The sequence below is a fragment of the Curcuma longa genome, chromosome 1 (assembly GCF_044706935.1).
Source record: "Curcuma longa cultivar G26 ecotype Majalengka, Jawa Barat chromosome 1, ITB_CL_G26_1.1, whole genome shotgun sequence".
NCBI lineage: Eukaryota > Viridiplantae > Streptophyta > Magnoliopsida > Zingiberales > Zingiberaceae > Curcuma > Curcuma longa.
This window is the reverse complement of record NC_133861.1, coordinates 13734861-13757578: the sequence shown is the minus strand read 5'-3', so window position 1 is coordinate 13757578 and position 22718 is coordinate 13734861. Positions and strand designations below refer to the sequence as shown.

General features: G+C 38.3%; 4 protein-coding genes across 4 annotated transcripts; 2 read left to right on the top strand and 2 right to left on the bottom strand.

The window, feature by feature from the left end:
• Positions 1 to 37: 37 nt before the first annotated feature.
• Positions 38 to 7136, bottom strand: LOC141831140 (uncharacterized). The gene is made up of 16 exons (XM_074718563.1): positions 6874 to 7136; positions 6740 to 6784; positions 6574 to 6614; positions 6412 to 6493; positions 5513 to 5557; positions 5278 to 5334; positions 4552 to 4611; positions 4340 to 4467; positions 3054 to 3312; positions 2912 to 2978; positions 2296 to 2366; positions 2057 to 2146; positions 1108 to 1216; positions 886 to 977; positions 585 to 690; positions 38 to 485 (listed from the first exon to the last, which is right to left on the bottom strand). Exons 1-16 carry the CDS (start codon positions 7006 to 7008, stop codon positions 364 to 366), a joined length of 1509 nt encoding a protein of 502 aa, XP_074574664.1. The 5' UTR covers positions 7009 to 7136; the 3' UTR covers positions 38 to 363.
• Positions 7137 to 9171: 2035 nt separating this feature from the next.
• On the top strand, positions 9172 to 12334 carry LOC141838967 (uncharacterized protein At2g23090-like). Its single transcript, XM_074726607.1, has 3 exons — positions 9172 to 9369; positions 9516 to 9556; positions 11943 to 12334. Exons 1-3 carry the CDS (start codon positions 9297 to 9299, stop codon positions 12060 to 12062), a joined length of 234 nt encoding a protein of 77 aa, XP_074582708.1. The 5' UTR covers positions 9172 to 9296; the 3' UTR covers positions 12063 to 12334.
• Positions 12335 to 13084: 750 nt separating this feature from the next.
• Positions 13085 to 19010, top strand: LOC141814202 (QWRF motif-containing protein 2-like). The gene is made up of 6 exons (XM_074702150.1): positions 13085 to 14560; positions 15776 to 15895; positions 17548 to 17664; positions 17752 to 17841; positions 18665 to 18772; positions 18850 to 19010. The coding sequence occupies exons 1-6, from the start codon at positions 13100 to 13102 to the stop codon at positions 18913 to 18915; spliced, it is 1962 nt and encodes a 653-aa protein (XP_074558251.1). The 5' UTR covers positions 13085 to 13099; the 3' UTR covers positions 18916 to 19010.
• A 633-nt stretch (positions 19011 to 19643) lies between these two features.
• Positions 19644 to 20644, bottom strand: LOC141845253 (zinc finger protein AZF3-like). The gene has a single exon (XM_074733320.1). The coding sequence runs from the start codon at positions 20487 to 20489 to the stop codon at positions 19779 to 19781; it is 711 nt and encodes a 236-aa protein (XP_074589421.1). The 5' UTR covers positions 20490 to 20644; the 3' UTR covers positions 19644 to 19778.
• Between the last annotated feature and the right edge of the window lie 2074 nt (positions 20645 to 22718).

The following is a 22718-nucleotide window of genomic DNA, read 5'->3' as shown; positions in this document are numbered from 1 at the left end:
TATATTAAAAACAAAAAAAATTAATTTTAGTTCATCTAACAGATCGTTAAATTTCCTGGCATTAAATTTAACAACGAAAGGTTTTCCTAATGTAAGAACATCAATCATCCGAGTATGAAATATAAATTTAAGCGACTTTTTGAACGGTCACTAAAATACAAACAGACATCCGAAAGCACAAACTAGATATCCAACAAAAGCATTGCGACAACTGATTCAAGGGTGGGCATAACTGAACTGTAACAGCCTTAATCGATCAGATCGTCATGCTTGTCTGTAACTGGTATCCGCTGTGATGTGTCCATGTCATTCGAACCCTACTCCACGTTCTGCTGCTTCTGTTCTGTCTGTGATGTGTCCATGTTATTCAAACCCAACTCCATGTTCTGCTGCTTCTGTTCTGTAAGCTGTATCCGCTTGTGATGTGTCCATGTCATTCAAACCCAACTCCTCGTTCTGCTCCCAAGACCTTTCATACTCCTCCACTGGCATCGCAACCCAACATGATAATATAACATTAGCATTATATGTACATAATAATCAATCAGTAAAATCAGTAAGCGAATGGAAATTCAGTAACGAACCAGTAAGCTGCTTGTCATCCTCCAAAGAATCAGTGACGAAGGAAACAAATGAACTTGACAGTGCATCATCAATTATAAGTGTCCAAGGTTTTTCTAAACTCAAAAGCTACACGAGAGAGATAGAGAATAAGTCAGCAAACATATGAACAGCAAATGAGGAAGAGGAACGGTGATATTACTTGAAAAGAAGCAACGCTCACTAAAAACCAGAGCGGTAAAAGAACCAATTGGAAAAGAATATAATGAGGCACACATAAGTTATCACTTAAGAAATATGCTAAATCTTCACCATTTAGCGTACCATGCTAAGCCTGGACTTGAAATCCTGCCATTTCTTTCTTTCCCAGTCATCAGTACTATCGCCCAAAGAAAATCCATGTACTCTCTCAAGATCTACGCAAGAACAATATGTAAGATCAGAATCTTCAATAATATAAATGAGGAGAAAAATAACAGTAGCATTCACAGATCTTCCAAAGATCAAAACATGGATGTGCTCCCAAAGTGAGGAAGCAAAACTTACTTTCACTAATTTTAGTAATAAGGCCTTCAACTGTTGTAACCATTCCACCTAAAGTGCCACTTGCAAGCTCCAACTCAAGCTCAGGAACTTTTACACTGGCCATGTCTGACTGGGAAAAAAAACAATACAGCAAAAAAGAAAGCAACTAAACACGTTAGGGAAGCCTGCTAAAACACCTATATACAGGCAGGGAAATTTATCTTTAGAGAACAATGAATCGACATTAGTTAGAACAAGTCGGTATTGATTAGAAGCAGAAGCTCCAGTAAAACTTTATATAAACTCACTGGATTACCATCATAATGTAAATGGGTTCACCTAAAATGAGTGGAAATGTCTGGTAAAAGTAATATTTAGTAGCATAGATGCTGTCAAATGTTTATTTGAATTTGTGGCTCAATATATTGCTGCAATGTAAACATCAGCAAACAATTAATTATAAATTATAGAAATAAGAGGATAGCTTTCTCGTGTTTGATAGCAATATCATGACAACTACAGAGTAAGAATTTTAGTATCTGCAATTATCACCCGGTTGTGTTTGTCAATCAAATTTTAAAGGCCATATGTTCGCATGTTTATGAATTCTGATACATAAACCCTACATATGTAGAGACATCACATTTTTTCTGTATCAGAAGATACAAATCTATATAAGATAGTTTATTAGTGCGTTCCAGTCTTTGATATATAGTTATCCTGCAAAAAAAAAACTAAAAACTAAAAATATGAAACATCAAAGTACAAAATGCAAAAATAGATAATGGATGCGTTCTACATGTCAAGCCAATGAGTAACAAGAGTCAATATACTGTTTAACGCAAGGAATAATGTGTGCACTAATAAGCATACATGCCACATACAAGTTTCACAAAAACATGTGGAAATGAGTAGCCTGATATACATGGTCCTATCATAAAATTTGACCATTGGAAATGAATAGACTAACCTTTATCACATCTCGGCTAAGATCCTCAAAATTCTGCACACTCAATGTGATTCTCTTCCCTCTTTCAGGTATCTCACCGCCAGCCTTCAACTGTTTGGGAAAATAAAAGGCCCAGAAATAGTAACACAAAAACAATTTAAAAAAATCCCGACCAATTAGGCACTCAAAGAAATCACAAAATCTCTAGCCATCAAAGGGAGATTAATTTAACCACATGAACAATTGAGGGAACATCATACCTCAGAGCTTCGATAGCCGCACAAATCACATGAACTTGCCATCACAACAACTTCTCGGAAATATGGAATTTCTGCAGATCATTTAGGAATCACAAATCCACCAATGACAAGATGCTAAGAATAATAAGGATTCAAATGGAAATAATTAAGAAAACAAGAAACAATAGGAGGAAGACAACGAGCAGAATTAGTAAAACCAAAATTTAGGTTGTGAGAAGATACATGGAGGAAAATTGTGGTGAGTACAATAATAAAGATACATGTTTTACTTCATCCCAGCACAGCATTTTTAAAATTGCAACGGTCACTTAGCAGACTAGAGTTTTCGAATCCAGATTAGTTTTGAACTGTCAATTATGAAATATCTGGACTAAATATTGTGCAGGAACAGAAATACGGGGCACCCTAAACAGGTTGAGCAATCTTGAACCTAAATGGATAATCAATGAAAAAAGATCAAATGTAGACAGGCGGTTATATTTGATGCTGCTTATCTGACTCTCCATTCAGCTAAACAACGTGTGTGGTAATCTTTTACCAAAAAAAAAATGATGATGATGACAGAAGCATACCGTCAGAAAGATAAAAGAAATGCAGGAAGAAAGTAAAAGGATACTGGTAGAATAAAAGCGAGTGACACAGCTAGCCCCACATGCCCCACATGTTGAAGGTAAAGTATCAACCTGCAATTACAATAAAGAGCAATTTATGACAAGAATTATCAGTAAAATAGTGCATCATGTAAGACAAATGTATACCTCTTCCGGTGCTGAATATCTGCACAAGGCTGCTGCAACTTCCTCAGTTTTACCCTGGGCAATTGCACGCTGACCAGCAATAGCCCCAACCGAACCATGTGGCTCTCTTTGGATTATGTTGGAACGATTTTCACTATCAACCTGCCTTTCAGTCTCTTCCTGTAGAGATGGGTCAACAAGAAAGCCCAGTGATGCCTGTTGCTCCTTGGTCCTTTCATAATATCTAACAGACAGAAACGGATCTGATGATGGAGCCAACCTGCACAGGATAAAATGAGAAACTTCAATCAAATTGAGTAGAAGAAAATGTAATATGGCTTGGAGGCTGTCTATACCTCCTAGACCCACAATGTGCTGCTTCAGAATTAAAATTTCAAATAATCCAAAAAAGTGTTTTAAGATTGCATTGTAGGATATCATAGTTTATGATCATATTATGCCCTTTGGGGGAGATAGGAACATTATATAAGCTGATTCTAATCCTGACCATTGAGCTACCATAGATACGACTACTACAGTCCAAAATCCATCATATTGCAACATTCAGAACAATATGAGCATATGCTGAAACATAACTCAGAAGAAGGCGCCTGTAAATAACCTAATAGCGCCAAGAATACTAACCATTTAACAGCATGCCTAACCCTAGCAGTGCAAGTGGCATTGGCCATCATATTAAGCTTAGTTGCTTGCCAATAATTGTTACTCGACTATTCTACCTATCAAGACCAAAAACTATTCTACCTATCAATACCTTCCTAAACTTATTTGACTTCCTAAAATTTCAGATGAGATGGTTTCACAATTTACCATGCAGAGCAATTCTGGTAGTTTCAACAAAGAATCAAGATGCCACAAGTGCATTAAACAGAACTAATAATCCACTATCTCAGCCACAGAACATATAAGGTTCGAAATAACAGATTTTTTCACTGGATAACATGGAACAACATGAGTTAACACTCATAAAGCACTTGCCTTGAGCAAAACTATAGCCATATCTGCTACCAAACAAAAACCCATTTGAACAGGTTCTAGAAACATTGAAACATCTATAAAACATTAAACAAATTACAAATATTGGCATGTCAAAGCATTGACATAGCATTATAGCATGTGTTAATAACAGCAGAAGCAAATAAAAGGTTAGACTCAGTTCTTTCAGCCTTGATGCAAAACAGTGTACCATAATATCTAGATTCTCCATGCGAGAAACAAAGGAAGTAGGAGAGTAAGATTTGGGAGTGCATAACTAAGATTTTCAATGCTAAGAAGAGAACTCTTACGGGTTCTCAAGAAAACTATTTCCAGAAGGATCGTCAAGAATAAAAGTAAAAGCCACATTTCCCGCCACAAGTGACCTCAGTTTTATCAAGAATTGATCAATAGCTTCAGCAGTCACAGGATCCACTTTCTGCATAGCATAAAGTAGATTCATTGAGATGTGAATAGGTTAAACCAAATGAAGAAGTTAAAAGGTGTGAAGTCCTTATCTCACCTTCCGTTCCTCTTGAAGGGAGTCTAATTCATCTGCAGCTCTAACAAGTATCCCTTCGACCTAGCAGAATAAAAGAGATAATAGATTTAGGTTTCCCAAATAGAAAAAACAAATGTTTTAACACTATTCTAGCTACTTGTGTGATATGAAAAGAAATTAAGAAAAGAAGCCTACTACATTGTCTTTTCTGTTGCATTCATTTTCTGACGTAATGAAAATATGGAAGTTTCATATGGTTGTAGCTAATAAACACTAAATTCATTGGATTGGTTATTAAGCATTGTGGCTAAACAAATATATATATATATATATATGCTAACAGCGAACCTAAATTGCTAAAAAAAAGACTGCTTTACAGCCACAGCCCTAAGTACTTGAGCAATCAGCATAAAAGCAGATGACAGTGATAATAATTTTTATGTGAAGTAACAGAGAACCTTTTGCCCATAACTTGCTTTCAATGAAAGCCATTCTTAGTATTACTCATCTTGCGCGCATAACACTAAAAGAGCTAAGATTGTTTCTGTCATTTTTAGAGTTCTTAGAAATTGTCAATGGGACCATCATGGCAGTGAAAGGCAATCTCCAAGTGAACAAAGAAACTGGAAGTCAGAAGTCAGAACTCAGGCAAGAAGCCAACAATATCTACCAACAGTTTACCAGAACATGTAGAATAAATTGAACAAGGGCTACTATTATCATATCTTGAGAAAAAAAGAGAGTTACTGTAGAAAGTCTTCCACGTTGAGATTCAGCAGGAATCTCAAAATCCAGTTCTGGAACCTGCAAATCACAATACAGAAAAATTTCATTGCTGGAACAAGATCAGGTAGAGTAGATAGATAATCCAAATGTTTTGAACTTGACAATGCATAAATACACAAAGAATAATATTTTTAAACTATTGTCCATATTTACTAGATCTTGCAAACTTGCAGAGCACGAAAGAGAGATGGAGTACCTTAATAGTAGCATAATCAGATTTCACCACTTGCCGATTAAGCATCTGCAACAAAGTATGATAAATTGATGAATATACTACAAGAAAAGAAACAAGACAAAACATTTTCCCAATCAATATATGAAAAAACGGTTCCTTTACAAAACTTCTTTGAGACACTGAAAATATAAATGAAAATGAAATCACAATTGATAAGCAAGTAGGTGGAGTGTAGATAAATAATCAAATAAAGAAAATATGTTAAGATAATATCCACATGTTTATAGACAGACCAAAAAATTTCGCAAATGGAAAGTTCCAAGTACAATTGAGAGTTTGAGGGATAAAAAGGAAAACCAAAATTTAGATAAAATAATTATAGGAGCAAATGACTTTAACATCACTAGCAATATAGACTTACATAAATCTCAATGGCAGATCCAAAAATCAGAATTAGAAGAATCACCAAACGTTCTATTCTAAGTGTCATACTCATAAAGTTAATAATTTTTAAAAAAATGTAGTGTATTATAACTTGAATGATTGAATAATAGGGAGAGAAGATGCCACCACCATCTCCCTCAGTCCGCCAGTGAAACTGATCCCTTATAGTTTACCCAATTCTGTGTGACTATAATAGATCCTTAGTGCGAAGGAGTACCGTTCTTCTGTAAACTTTAAAAATTTCCACTGTGCATTTTGCAGCAAACCTTGATTTTAATTGTCTGCTTGCGAACTTATAATACTTTAATTTGTACATTTTGACAAAATCAAGATATACTAAATTGATGTGTTCAACAGTGATTTAGTGTTAAAAACTAATAACTTATGCTGAAGATTAAAAAAAAAATCTTCTTTTTAAGTGATATAAAGGCATTAAGTAACCGAATAGTAACAATCATTTAGACAGGGAAGCAAACCTCGATGTTCCCTGCAGGAATTTTCAAGGTATAGCAGCATCCTCGAGGCTGGAGCTCACCAGCAAACTGGACCTCATTATTCCTAAACAGCCATTTCAGGAAATAGTAAAAAAAATACATCAAATTAAACCTATATGACAAAAATATTGAAACTAAACCTACCTCTCGTTGCAATGTGGACACTCGAATGCCATCAACACAATCTGCAAGTAGAAAAAAAAAACCGAAACTTTGGAAACCATCTAATCCTCCAACACATGAATGCAACCAAAAGATTAAGCACTAAAAGCTAAAAAGTTTAAAAAAAAAAAAAAACCTAAATATTCACCTCTCTGAAGTGCGGAATCCTAGTCAGCAGAAGCCGCGTCGTGCCCTGAGTAGAACAAGACGAGTGTGTTAGCCGAAACCCCAGAGTGAAACAAGCCGCTTAGTAATAGGGGAAGGGAACAAATTTGATTTTACAGTCTCGTGGCAACGCATGCAGAGGGACTCGATCTGGTGGAGCGGTGCCACGGACGCCGACGCCAGATCCTCCTCTTCCGCCACGACAGCCTCCGCCGCGGAACGAAGATCGATTATCGGGTCGCCGTTCTCCATAGCGTCTACCTCGCTTTCGATCTCTTCGCCTCGAACTAGTATGCTAATCGCCGGGGCAGGTTTAAAAGCCGCCGAGCCCACGCTTCTGGATGCTCCCTTCCGGAGAGAGAGAGAGAGAGGTGGGTAGACCTAGGCGTTTCCAGAGCCTGAATTGTGAGCGCGAACTGTCTAATATTGTATGCGACCAAATCCTCGATCGAGGTCCGCACCGGCTTGGTTCAGGGCTGACGAATTGAGTTTAAATTGCAGGCGGCGATGCCGAACCGGTTATCCGGTTACACAGTTTGTTTTATCTGAATATATTAAATATCCATTTTAGACGATAAATAGGTATTGAGTCGAAAGAAAATAACCGTAATTTAAACTTTTAATTCCATCTAAATCTAAGGTATTTGTAATTAAAAGCAAAAAAAATTATCATAAATAAATATAATTATTTACCGGAGCTCAACTTAAAAAAGGCTTTGATCGTCTCACAAATATTTAATAATGTAGTATCATCCATATTCCTAAACGCAAAATGGGTAATAATAAATTTATTATTGTTCAAATTCTTGTATTATTATAATACTTGATATTACATTATGATTGGGTAAAAAATTAAAAAGGAACTCATCATTTACATTTTCAGAGACTTCATTTTTAATTAAAATCAAATGGTCATATGTTCATTTGATTTAAATTGTCCGAAATATTTTTACATTGATCATTTGATGATGTAAACACTAGTTATTATAAAAAGTTAATTGTTAGTTTCTATATAATAGAAAATATATTATTATATGCTAGTTTTTACGTGTGTTACAGGAGTTAGATATTAACTTCTACATCTTTACATTATCGGGCCATATAGAAATTAATAATTAAGTTCTATCGTAATAATTTTATATTATTTTAATTTTATTTTTTTAATAATAATATAATTAAAATAATATTTTAATGACGATCGATCATGTATAAACTAGCAATTAACTTCTATATAATGATGATTTTATATCATTTTAATTTTATATTTTTTAGTAATAATTTTATTAAAATATTATTTCAATGAATAAAATAGAACGGAGATCTCATGATATTTATTACATCTTAAATGAATATAATTTAATCATGTTCAAATTTGTAAAAACATGCAACTTCTAAATATGTAATAACTATTTACTAATGCTAACTGTTATAAAAGAGTAAGTTCAGATAATTTAATATATGTTAGATGAAATGTTTATTGAATTTTAATTGAAAAATGAGATGTTGTAAAAGTGGAGCGCCACGTAGAATTTTGCCCATTGATATTTACATGTTGTTGAGTTTATGGCACAAAGGAACGAATAGATTGACATATTTATTTATATCACTTATAACTCCTAATGTTGTAATTAATTGCATACTTAACTTTAAGTTTGACATCATGCATAAACTTCGCCATCATCCTCTGGCTTGTGGGTAACTACAAACATCCTAAAATATTTAATAATTTTAATTTTTTTCATATTATTTATGTTTTATGACAGTAATTATTACTGTCACGTGCCCATAAGACGAAATCGAGTTGGCTCTTAGATTTATTTCATTGGATACGAATTAAATCGTGGAATATCTTTCCACCTAACAACTATATCTCATTAATGATAAATCTCAATCGGTTCGATCTCACGAAAGTTTTCTACCGACCACCAAAGTAAATCGGGAAGCGCATATGACGGTCAATCCAGATGTCCATCATCCTTTGATTGTGTTTTTCATTTAAAAAAAAATTCTTATAAATACGCCGTAACTGGAGATCGAACCGCGGATCTCTACGTCACAACCCAAATATCTTATCGTTGCACCATTACCCCGGAGACAACTTATATCTCATTAATGAAATCGATAATATTAAACCACTTGAAACGATCGAAATCATCTTTTCGCAATTGAATGGACCTTTGTCGACAAGGGAACCACCATCTTTGGTGGGGTTGTAGTGGGGTTGTAGTCGGTGGCTCCATTAAAAGCCATCGTATCGACTTATCGCAAATTGATTGTCCCAAAATAAATAAATAATTAAATATTTGGAACTGGATTTCATTTAGATTCGTGCAGGCCCATTTGTTGGCAATCGCAACCGTCGATGCGACACGTTCTCCCTCACATGTCACCGGCACCGCGTTCTTCCATTCCGTCCGCTTGTTTCTTAGCTCTCGTTGGTCCCTTGCTTGGTCTCTTTTCCTCCTTGCTTTAGCCCTTCTTCCCCGGTTGATCTCTGCCTCCGGTGGATCGGTTTCGTTCCGTCCGTAGAAAAAGGAGCGATGGGAGGCGGCAACGGCCAGAAGTCGAAGATGGCGCGGGAGAGGAACATGGAGAAGAACAAATCGGCCAAGGGTATTTCCCCTTGTTTTTCTCTTGGATCACATACTTTTGTGTGTTATTGGTGAAAAATATATTTTTTCCGATGGCTTTGTAAAGTCTCATACTGTTTCTCCCCCGTCTATTGATCGTTTTTGCTTTTCGTTGTATATTGTTTGCAGGGAGTCAGCTAGAAACGAACAAAAAGGCAATGACCATCCAGGTTGACTCTTTCCTTATATTTTCCCTTCTTTGTTCTCTCTCTCTCTTTGTATACAGTATACTTAATTTCTTGTTCAATTCCTGCGTGGACTACTGACGATTTGGGTGTAATCGAAGGGAATTTTCTGGATTTGGCTGTGAAGTGAATTAAATTTTGAGTGGGGTACGTGTTTGTATGGTTAGTTGGTCACGAAAGATAGGGTTTTTTGCTTTCTCCTTTCTTCCATCGGTTAGAGTGAGTGGAAGGTGGGAGGGGTAGAGGCAGACAGGAAATTCCAATAAATGTATCGAAAATGATTTCATTGAGTTTAATATTACTAGGCCAATGGAAAGATGAGATTTCATGGAGCCGAACTAGATGTGATAAATATAACTAGCTAATTCTCGGACTGTTTCAATTTGACTGCAGTGAAACAATCTTCCCCGTTGAAATATTTAGCTTCAAGTTCTTTGCGTTGTTTGTACATGCCCATTCTGTCGTATCGTTTGCATTTCCACGTTAAACTTTGACTTAGTTAACTATCACATACATTTCAATGGCTCACCATTGGTCAACCTATTTACATAAAAGTGGAAGAAGTATTCTTCATTTGCACAGGATCTGATGTACCAATGCATTAGTGTTTGGTATGCCGACCAAAAACAATAAATTTTTCCAAATAATTTTATAGCCATTACAATTTGGAAGACACAATATGCATTGCTTTGATCTTCATATTTCTTTCTTGGACAACAATATTTGATTTTTAAAATAAAACCAGTTCACACTTGGATGATGATTTACTTTGAGTTGCAACATATTTGTGGTATGTGATCTATCTCGACAAAGAAGCAGCCCAGACTTCACTTATGATGAACTCGGTGAAGGTGCCAACAAGGGCTGCTGGTAAAGGCTTTATTAGGATGTGGTTGGCAAGGTTTTGGTTGGCGACGTGACTTTATCAAAAGATTTGAGGATGGAGGCTCAGAGGCTTCCATATATATCTTTTTTGTAAAAGCAAAATACAAATTGGTTTGGAGAGAGAGCTAAGGATGTGATGATTATTATGAATGCAATGATGTTTATGCTTTTTAAGGAAGATTAGCAAACTTACATGTTGGATTTTGAAGCTTTTGTGCAGATATTTTGTCTGTCCATCACTGTAAGAACTTCTTGTTTGAATTTTGTTATCCTTCTTAGATGAATTTTAGTTTTATGTGTTTTAACTTTTGCCTTGATGATCATTTATATTATAGGTCACCTATGATTCCACATCTATGCTCCATCTGCTTGCTTCCTCAGAATTGGGAAACTGTATTGATAAAGGATATCAACGCCCTCTTTGGTAGACACTAAAGGAGACAACCCCTGATTTGATTTGTAGACACCAAAAAGAAATAGGAAATTTTTGACACATTGAAGATAGCATTACAAAGAAATCAGAGAAATATAGTACAGACCTTTTTTTTCCTTCTAATTATCTTTTACCGACTGCAGAAGATATTCCCCAGTTGCAACATTCCAAACCTTCTTTTGACAGTTTTATAGGATTCTAGGTCTAGCAACACATTTAGAAGATGCCAAAAAAGTCATTCCGCCTAGCAGTCAGCACCATCCTGTTTTCTTGTGAGGTAGCTAATTTTGCATGGAGTGGGTTCTTCAATTATATACAATAGTCCAATGGGAACTTTTGTGCATCAGAGAGGGAAGTATAGGTGAGTTGAAGAGATTGGAGGGCAGGGAAGGGGGAGTTAAAAAGTTCATCAATAAGCTGATAAATGGAATGGAATAGAACTCCTGCCCTCCTCTTAAACTGTTCAACCAAAATAAGCTCTTCATGTTATTCACTCCTACCCATTTTTTTGACTAATAAGCTCTATTCTCTATGTATTGTGACTACTAGATTGGAATTGTTAGCATTCAAAAGACACGTTTTACTGCTTCTTGCAGTATTGTGCTATTAACCAGTCAGATATACTATTTAAGTAGAAATGAGTTATGGATTTGCTGCACCATGCTTAATTGTTTGGGTATTGGATTAAGAAAGTTTACATTGATTGTTTAAAGTGTCATTTTCTATTCTTGTAATGGTTCAAAGATACTCAGAAGCTATTGCATGAAAAGCGTTAACAATGGTCAGTATCTGATCATCTAATGTAAATTTATAAACCACTTTAGTGATTTACCATCATTATCCCAACATCAATTTGTGTTTGTCAGATCTACCATACGAATTCAATCTCTTGATTGAACTTTATGCAAATAATAGCTCCTTAATTCTTAGCTGCTTTTATGGTAGTTCTCTTATTGCAGGATCCACCATTTATCTAGAAATCTACAAAGTCCTAATGATGCTTTTCTTAGTTATGTTCATTCACTAACTCTGCCATGCTTAATGTGGATCCAGTGCAAGGTATGCATGCAAACTTTTATATGTACTACATCAGAGGTCAAATGTCGAGAACATGCAGAAGCAAAGCATCCCAAGAGTGATGTCTATCAGTGCTTCCCCCACCTTAAGAACTAGTGCCAGACTATAGGAGAAGCATATCTTTGCAGTCCAATTAGATGTGTAAACTGTTAAATGTATGGTGATACGAGTGTGCCAGCTTTAATTGCGTCTACTTTTATATCTGGAATTTTATGTTAAACTTGTGCCTCTGGTGTGTTGAACATGCTCCTGGGACTAAATGTCATTGTTGTACTCCCAGCTATGTTCTTGTGATACTGGTAGAAGATTAATGTTTACTGTGTTCTCGGTGAACTATGAGATATGGTAACTCTGTGCAATTTCATTCAGTGCTCCGTCATTGAGAAATTTCTTTAATTTCAAGCAATTTGATCTTTATTCTGCAGCCTATGCAATCATTTTCATGTAGCATACTTGGCTCGCAAACATTCTCTTGTGGACCATTCAGCAAAAATGCAGACCAATATCGTTAATCTGTCCTTTAAGTGAAATTTGTATAGTTTTTTTTTTACCTTGTTTAAATAGTTATCATATAAAATTTCATAATAATTTCATAACAATGTTTAGGAATGAAATAAATAATAATAAATTAGTAATTTAATGGAGATGAGTCTGTGGGTCCGAGTGCCACGTCACTCGTGAATCTTTTCAGGAGTGACTGAGTAGGGTTTTAATAATTTTGTTATCCATGGTTTAATAAAAGGGCATTGCTTTCCTTGTACTGCAACACCATCTCCGGTTTCACCTCCGCCATTAGCTTATGTCACTCCCCATGACCAAGCACCTCGCCGGCTGTCGCTGCGCTTCTTCCTCCCTTCCCATCACCGCCGTGAACCCGCTTCCGTTACCTCCTCCTTTTGCTCTCCTTCTTTCTGTTCTTCCTTTGATGCCTTTCCTTTCTAATTTCTTCCCGTTCACTCTTCATTGTTCGCCTCTTTTTTCACTGCGACTGCCCACATTCTTTCTCCGCTGGAACTGGTAGCGAGCTCGAGTGCGCAACCGGGAGGTAGAGGCTTTTGCTTACTGTTTTGGAGGAACATAGCAGCGAGAAGCACGGCCTCGCCGAAGCGAAGAGTTCAGTGAGATTTCGTATAATGGCTACTACCATTCCGGTGGTCTCCGCCCTCGATGCCGCACGGAATGTAAGCGCATCGCGCGTTCGACCGCAGAAAAAGGTCCAGAACCCTTCGCCCTCCCCTCGCCGCCGAGATCCTTCAATCTCTTCGCGAGCGCCACTGTCTTCATGCGAGAAGGACAATGCTGCCGCCCCCAAGCTTCCCCGCGGCAAGGAGATCAACTCCCGCTACCTGGCGACCTCCTTTCCGTCCTCTTTCTCCGCTCTCGCTTCTAAAGGTGGTTCTCTGTCGTCCGCTCCCACGAGTTCCTCCTCGAAAGGTACCTCTTTTAATTCTTCCTCTTGTTCCACGTCGATCGCTTCCTCTTCGTCTTCTTCTTCTTCCACCGCTACTTCTTCTCACCGGCGCTTCCGTTCGCCTATCCCTGCTTCCCGAACCTCCTCACCAATGGCATTGCCCCCTACTACCTTGCCTAACCGATCCAAATCCGTGGACCGGACTCGGCCCACTGAGACCTCTGCGCGCCGTCCCGCGCGAGAATCCACTGAGCTTTCCTCCGCCGCGGCGAAAGCCCTCCGTACTACCACTCGGAGTCTATCTGTTTCCTTCCAAGGCGAGTCTTTCTCCTACCAGACCAGCATGGCCAGACCGGTGTCCCCTTCTCCCATCAGAAAGCCCACTCCAGAACGGCGGACGTCTATCGTTCCCTCTTCTACTCCATTGAAGAACAGTTCTAAATCAGAAAGCTATAGAGCCTTAGAAAACCACCACCGCTGGCCCGCTGCAAGGACTCAACAATCCATTTCGTTGACAAGGAGCTTGGATTGCTCTGCCCCCGAGAATGTCTCGGTCTTGGCAGCTATGAGATCATTGAGACAATCCACGGTGCTCCACGAGGGTGCAAGGAGGACCTCCTTCGACGGCGGTGAATTTTCTCTGTCGTTTGACACCGATAGCTTGTCTTCTGGTGGCAATCCCGAGCCGCTCGAGTTCAATACTCTACCACCAAGAGGGCCAGTGACACCGCGTGGGAGAGATGTTCCTGCAAGGTTTTTACTAGAGAGAGGCAAACCGAAGTCATCACCGGGAGGGAAGTGCACAGCCTCTTCGAAGCCTGTTCCAGCAAAGAAGTCCTTCATCAATGGCTTGCTTTCATCTCCTTTTATATCTTCTTCTCCTCGACATTGTCCTTCTAGGCCTTCTTCTCCTGGTAAGCTGGCAGTTATATCACCAAAAGGCACACCTGGTGTCCAACGAGTTCCTATTAGCCCAATAACAAGCTCCTCCGACACTGTTCCATTGTCTTCAAATGGTGCATCAATGCTTGGCATCGTTGCTGATATCAAGAGGGGGAAATATGGGGAAAGGCAGTTGGAGGATGCACATCGGTTGAGGTTACTTAATAACAGACAGTTGCAGTGGCGGTGGGTTAATGCACAACTGAAGGACACATTTCTTGTGCAAAAATTGAGTGCAGAGGTATTCTTTCCAGTTTTGAATTTGGATCTCATATTGAATTATCATGTGTTGAATTTGATATGATTTCTTATAGGAGTATTTGCTAGGTTTTGCATCTTACAATTGACTTTCCCTTCATTGTTTTTGTTTCTCTATGTTGGTTTAGTTTTTGTGAAGTAGGAAAGAAAAGAGAGTAAAAGAAGCAAAATCATTAATTTCTTTTGTTTACTTGCAAGTGAATAGACAGGATGATTATATTTAATTCCATGTAATCCCTATAATTTATTTCTGCCTAAATAAGAATCATTGAATTGAGCATAAGAGAATACAATTTAATTGTTCTTTCACTTAAACTATCTCGCTCCCTTCTACTTCCTTTCCTTCACGTATACACCTTTAATTTATTCTTGTTAAATTTCATTACATTCAGGTGTTATGTTCGTAACATTTTGGGTTAATGTTGTGGTTTGCTAAAGAACATCAGATATATGTTGGTTAGAGCTATTGATAGAATTGGCCTCTCCCTCACAATCAAGTGTGAACCATTGATATTTTGCATGTCTTCTCATGAAAAAGAATTTGCTAAAGAGGTTATATGCTAATTAACTTAGCAAATAGTGATTATGACTACATTAATTGGTACTGGCTTTTCATCAGCAATTTCAGCTTAGTGAACTAACTGATAACTGACACTCTTCCCAGTATTTCTCTTTCAACTCTAGGTTTCTTTTGTACAAAGCTTCACACTCTAATAATATTTAGCATTGGTTTAGGCAATGCAACTTAGTTTTTTTTGTTGGATAGGTAAAAATGTATAGCACGAAATAAGTGTCCAAACTTGAGTGTGATATGATGGGTCAATAGATGTTGGATAGGTAAAAATGGAGTACGAAATAATATTATACGATTAATATTGCTGGGTCTTCTATGTATACGATGAACATTCATCAATTGTTATGAATTTGCATATTTGTTCATTTTAGTCGTATTCCTTAACATATCTAATCTCTGCACTAGCAGATAACCATGCTTAGACTTCTTGTATGCAGAAAATTAATGCCAAATTGATTTTGTTTGATTAATTCATAACCATTGTATTGAAATATTGTGTAGCTGCGTCTATGGTATTCTCATTCTTTTTGCAGTTAAATGTGATTTTAATGTTGACTTTATTTGCTTGCATGATTTGTTTTTTTTTCTATAATCTAAGATACTTGTCTTTTGACCTTTCATTAGAAACACCTATATGGCACATGGATAACTACCTCCAAAATGCACGAGTCTTTAGCTATTAACAAACTACAGCTACAGACTACGAAACAATATCTGAAGCTCAATTCCATTCTCAAGGGACAAGTAAGATGTTTTCCTTATATAGTTTCATATTATATGTTGAATACTGGCAAATATTTTATTTGATAGTCATATATTCAATGGTCATATAAATTTCTTGTTTTGTTAATTCATCATATATTTCATATAGACTATCTCCTCGAACAGAATGGAAGAATGAAGATGTTTAAGAAAAGATAATACAATTTGTTTACAGTAAGCTGAAACATGGTCATTTGACAATTATGCTTTAGGGCTGCTTTCATGTCTGTAATCCTGTTACTTAACAAAATCTTGCAATTTAATTAGAACCTCTCCAAATGTAGTTAAATAAATTTTCAGCTTTACCTAATGTAGACAGAGAACATTTAGATAACAATACTTTTACATCTGTTCCTTACAAGTATCCTTCAAACGCACTTAAACTGTAATGGAGAAAATTCCCTGTTTTTGATGCATGAAGGCTTTTTCAACAGGACTCCCTTGATTAGAGCCTTCTCACATTTGACCCGATAATGGTCAAACCACATTTGAAGTGGATCCTCGTTAATTTAGGTTCTTATTTATTCCTTCTTTTTTTTTTGCTTTTGACTATGAGATTTCCCCACACCACATTGGATGTAATACATTTCCCCATTTAGGAGCAATAAAATTAAAGTGCTTCAAACAGTGCTATTATACTGATTTGGATTCCTCCACAAGCAGTGTTTTATATTCTTTTTGCAAGTAGTAATTCCAACTTGATTGGCTGTAGAGACAAGCTTTGTATCCTACCATCTCTAAGATTTATGAATGGCTGGATAACAATTCTGAGCAGATAGGAAGGTTTAACACTGATTTGCCTGTTGATATGTCAGATCCCTCAAATTGTCAAAAAGCACACAACATGGTTGTTCCAATCCCTCAAGCCCAAGCAAACGAACCAACCTTAGTCTAGACTGTTGATGCCTGGTTGATGTGTTACTACTATAACAGTGAACTTTTCTGAATAAGTAATGATATGAGATCAATTCTAGATCTTAATCTTTGATCATGTAGCATTTTCTTGCTCTAGGTTAATGCCATGAGAAGAATATTGTTTCATGGATCTTGTATTAGTTAAGTTTTGTCCCTGCTAGCTCCCCTAAATTAATTTTCTAATTATCCAATTTTAAAACAAGTCTGATAGCAATATTCTGATTTAACAACTAGTTCCTCTTTCTTCTTATGTAAAGTGATCGTCAATGTCGGTTTTATCTTGTGGTTGTTATTATTTAGTTTTTATAGTATTAAGATCAACATAGAAACCTAATGAAGATGTTAGTCATGCTTATTCTTTAGTTTGATGACCAACCTGCTTTTGCTGAAATTGCTCCAATTTCAAGGGTATGATAAACTGTTTTAGTATGTCTTGCAGCTATCTCTGTCAAAGACCAATCTACTATTTATATGCAGACACTTTAGTTTGATGATGTGCTTTTGTTGAAATTGCTCCAATTTTAATGGTACAATAAACACCTAAGGATATCTTGCAGTTATCTCTGCCCACGATCGATCAACTATTTATAAATATTGAATTGCTTTGGTTATCTGTTGGGAGAGAAATAGTTAATGTAAAATGTTGGTCAAGTGCTTTGAAACCATGTTATGGCTATACTTAATAAAATGATGACACACGAATCTATGTGATTATGCAGATGATCTATCTAGAAGAATGGTCTCTTGTAGATAAAGAACATTCAAGTGCTTTATCTGGTGCTATTGAAGCACTAAAAAACAGTACTATCCGCCTTCCAGTTGTTAATAGAGCAAAGGTCTGCACCTCCCACCCATAAGAATTGAGCACCCTTTTTGCGCCATGCAAAATTCATAATTAAGCTTGTAGTTCTTCTGTTTAACAGGCAGATTTTCACGAAGTGAGAAATGCTGTTGGTTCAGCAGTTGATGTGATGCAAGCAATGGGAACTTCAATCTGTGCTATATTGTCTAAGGTTTGCTAAATTTGTTATTTCTTCGCTATTCTGTTGGCTCACTTCATTCATAGTGAGCATTTTTAACTTTAACTAGTGTTTGTGGCCAATCTGTCACTCTAATTTACTCATAGTCAAGGCATTCCTAGGATTCCTATTAAACACACATGAACCAGGCAAATGCATGGCCAAATATATAGAATGACGTATCTTTGTCTACTTCGTCAAAGTATAAATTTACAGTACGGAAAAGACATGTTGACACAAGAAACAAAACATCTGTTGCTCGTAAAATTAACAGTTTGTCTTAAACAGAACTTTACCAGTAGTAGAATGTTGAGATTTATATTATATGCAGCATCTTTTTCTATTATACTAAGGTATAAAATTACAATAGGGAAACATACAAGAAACAAAACATTCTGTTTAAGGCAGAATTAACAAAGTTTCTCTTAATTAAGGGAAAAAATACAGAAGATATGTTGCTTTTTTCTCTTTCCAAAATCATTGTCCTTGGGATTTATTTCGGATAGTGCCTCAGGAAAGTCTCAGAGTTGTTAAGGTAGCTTCAGAAATCTTAATCTGCTTTCCTTGTTATGTAGCATTTACTCATTGTGCAAACTGCATGGCAAAGGAATTCATCGTCTCCATCAATCGTCATAATGTGAAATTTGTACAGTTTACATCATTAAGTTTCTTTCAGAACATCAGTTCGATTCTGTGGCAAATGTGGGAGACTACCTGAGAGTCTACAATTTGAGCTTTTCTCAATAGTCCTTTGGAGGGTAAAACCATTAATTCTTTGCTCCTTCACTCAACGTTCTATAAATTTCATTTTACGCAGATAAAAGGAAGAACTTCCATGGTCTCTGAACTAGCTGAACTTGCTGTCAAAGAACAAGCCATGATGGATCAATGCAGAGATCTATTATCTGCAGTTGCAGTTATGCATGTGAGTATAAAATCTGTATGTTTGGTTATTGATAAGCATCCCACTTGCTCATACCAATAGCAATTATTTCAAAGCAGGTGAAACAATGTAGCTTGTTAGGTCATATATCGCAGTTAAGAAGACCAAGCCTGATTCAACCATAGACAGAAATTAGAGTGCAACTAACTACTAACATAAGAACTCTGCAGAGGCCGACAGATCAGGAAGTTTGGTAAGACTGCCAAATTGCTCAACCTACCATGAATTTGTTTTGATCAACATTAGATTAGTTTGTTCTCTACTGCCTCTATGATCTTTCTCCCTCTGTTTAAACTAATGTATATATGTAAGAACTTGCGAAGTTTCCTGTAACTGTGGTTGTTGATATGTAGTCAAAAATTGGCATGCGACTCTCTCTTAAAACTTACAAGGCAAGGCAACTGCTGTTGAAATACGCGGCTCAATTGTCCATGAAAACGTGGTTTTGAACTATTCCTTACAAGCTTCCTTCTTCCTGAGGTCAAAGTAAATGAAAGATATGGCCGGGCGTGTAACTGAATTTCTAGGAAGATGGTGCATAGACCCACCGACCGTTCAACCAATGCACCAAGTGTTAAGAAGTTCCCAAGAACGTACAAGACTGTGGCTTTTCTACTGTTTTCATGCATTTTTCTCTATGGATAAGTCACGCCCTTTCATTCAAATCCAAATGGTTTGTTCTGGAGAATTTGAAGAGATAGATAATCCAACCCATACCATAAATAAATGCTCTTGAAAAAGAGTCCTAATTATCATTAACTCTACTAATTATAACTTGAGCAAGACTTGTCGAAGTGAAAGAAACGGTGGCGACAAATATTTCAACTTCGAAATCCTCAACTTGGACATAAAATAAAATGAATAGTAATTGATTCCGTATCAAGTTTCCCAAAGAATGAAAATTCTCTGTACAGCAACACGTAATTTCCCTCAAATTTAATTTAAGGCTGCGTGGAGTTGACTACGGAAAACGGGATTTAGCGTTGTTCTACGCCTGAATCAGGAGCCTCGGCTTCTTCAATGCCATCGGACTCTGCACTTCTTCCTCCGCCGCGACCGCCGACGCAGCGGCCACGCACCGGCCGGCGACTTCCAAGGTGAACTCCGGCGCCGGCGGCACGTTCAGATCGAAAGCCCTGTGGTTGGAACTTGCGACCTCTGACGCGGCGGAGGCGCCGCTGCCGCCGAGGGTGCCGTCGTAGTGGCACCTCTTGTGACCCCCGAGAGCCTGCCCTGTCGGGAACGACTTCCCGCATACCGAGCACTGATGCGCCTTCCCGGCGGCGGCGGCGGCGGCAGAGGACCCGGACGCTGAGGCAGCCGACGACGCCGCGGAAGAGAGGGACTCGTCAGCGGAGTTGAGTTTCCTGTGGCTTGCCTTATGCCCCCCTAACGCCTGGTGCGACCCGAAAGCCTTCCCGCAGACGGAACACTTGAACTCCCCCTTCCCGACCGCCGCCGCCGGAGGCGGCGGAGACGCCGAGGGGGCATAAGGCGAGGAATCTCCACCCCCGCGGGCAAGCATCATGAGGCAGAAGGCCAAATACTCCTCCTCGGTAGGTGGGTGATCGAAGAAGGGATGGTGGCGCTTGGAGCGCTTCCGCTTGGCCCACCCCTCCACGGGCGGCAGCTCGTCGTCGCTCATCTCCACGCCCCCTCGCGGCGGAACCATCGCAGCGCCAGTCTCGACCACAGCCATCTCAATTATCACAAAACCACACGAATCAAGAAAAACGAGAAACAGAGGAAGAGAACCAAAACGAGACGCAGGCTCCGAGGCGATTGGTGGTTGCAGTAGTTGAAGGCGAGTTGGAGAGAGTGAAGAGGAGTGTGCTTAATATATAGAAAAGGAAAAGGAGCGAAGGTAAGACACGCCAAAAAGCAGAGCAGAGCAGAGCCCGAGTCCAACTGAGCCGACTCCAACCAAATTCCCCAAACCAAGTTGGGACGTGGAATCCATGGACAACGCCACCTCATAACGCGGACTCGCCGCGAGCGCAGCTCAAGCCAAAAGCCGTGAAGGGGAAGCGGAGCAAGTGGCGGTTGGTTGAGGGAACTATAAGAATTCAAAGAGAAGAAGGAAAGAAGAGTCAACCGAAAGCTAAGCAGAGAGTGAAATCTTGCTGTGCAAAGTTGGGCGCGGCCAAGAAGAAGACCAGACAGCGCAGCAGAGCGCGGTGTGTGCACTAGCGTCGTAGTGACAGGTTGCGTGTGTGGTTTGGGTGCTTCGGACTCGGTGGGAAGGTTGGTTGCTCAACGAGTTGGGCAGCTGACGTGGTATGATGAAAAAAAGACCAAACAGAAAATTGGTTCAGTTTTTGTTCTCCTGTAATAGTTGTATTTTTTTTAAAACGTTAAATATAAATTTATATTTTAGTGAAAATTATAAACACCGTAAACTTTGTACATAATAAAGTCACCTACAGATGATAAAGCTACAACCACCAAACTTACTCACTCCAATGGGTGAATTCTGACAACTTTTATCTTCAAATTGGCATGCATTCACAGGCAACCAAACTTTTTCAATATCTCGTGGTCAGCCATTTAGCCGGATGGCTCACCCGGTCAGATTTGGGAATTAAGCTCTTCATAATTAAATTAAAAGAACCATGCACGTTGAGTGCAGGTTTGATTTCTGCAGCTTCTTCTCGCATGCTGCATGGCTGGGCGAGATGGAAGAATCAGACCGGAAGCTAGCTAACCGCTTATTAGAACAACGAAGCGTGTTCCTCATCTTGTCCTCTATTTAATCAATATATCTGCATAAGTTGGTGGGATTTCACTTACACACAAGTGTCAGCAGTCCATTCGTATTCAGCCAATTTTTTCTCTTAATGAAGTTCTTCAATTCCTTCAGAGCTAGCGTTTGATCATCGAAACAGAAATTAAAACACTCGATTTGTATTGGCACATGATTCTGGTATCTTTCAAACTTCGTAGGTGGTGCATGATTCACAGGTCGCATGCAGTACTGATCGAGTCATTGCTTTAGTGGAGGATGACGCGCGGATGAATTCAGCACCGGCTAAAAATCTAAATATTTATGATTTTGATTTATCGATCTTCATTCATTATTAATTTTTAAGATCTGTTGACCTCATCGCCTACTTTCTCTCGGTCCATTAATACTTACACACTCAATTCACAATACTGTATTCAACCTACATGCCATCGTGTTCATGACTCTGTACTCCGTCAACAGCCGACTTCAAACAGAGGCCATCCGGTGGAATGATACAGGGAATCTGAAAGCTGTGGCGTGCGTGGAACAGCTGGACCATTCCAACGAAACCACTTCCACATATAGAATTAGGTGACCGATTCTTAAAGTCGCCTTTCCAGGTCGGCATTTGGAACCAACCAACTCCAGGCCCGTCGCCTACTCTTCCCTTGCAGAATTTGGCTAGAAAATCGAGTAGCGAGACGACGTGGATGAATAGGAAGAAAAGTATGCACTCTCTTTTTTTCATCGATTCCGTGATGTGAATTAATTGCTTAAGTCACTTGTTTGCAGAAGATATGGGACACAACACGTGTGGATGCCATCTCTGCAGTCAAACATGTGCCTTGGTAATCCGCCCATATCGTTTGTTGAGTTCTTCCAGTAATGAAGAAGTTGATTCCGTATTTTTAGACTAATTATTGCTGAGATTTTTCCTGTGGAAGGAAGTGAATTATGGGCTCTAAGTTTCTCTGTATCTTTGGGCCTCAAATCGAACCCAAGTGAATAGACAGTTCTTGTTCTGGGCCTCCAAGCTGATTTAGTGAGTTACATTGATCCCTTCACAGGCTTCATTTTTTGTTTCATTATTTTTCTTATACTGGTAATAAAATTTATATTTGATTAGATTTAAGCTGCAACCACAGCTGGAAGGTGTTTGTAATAATGCTGAATCCCTTTTGAAACACGGGCCAAGTTTAGAAG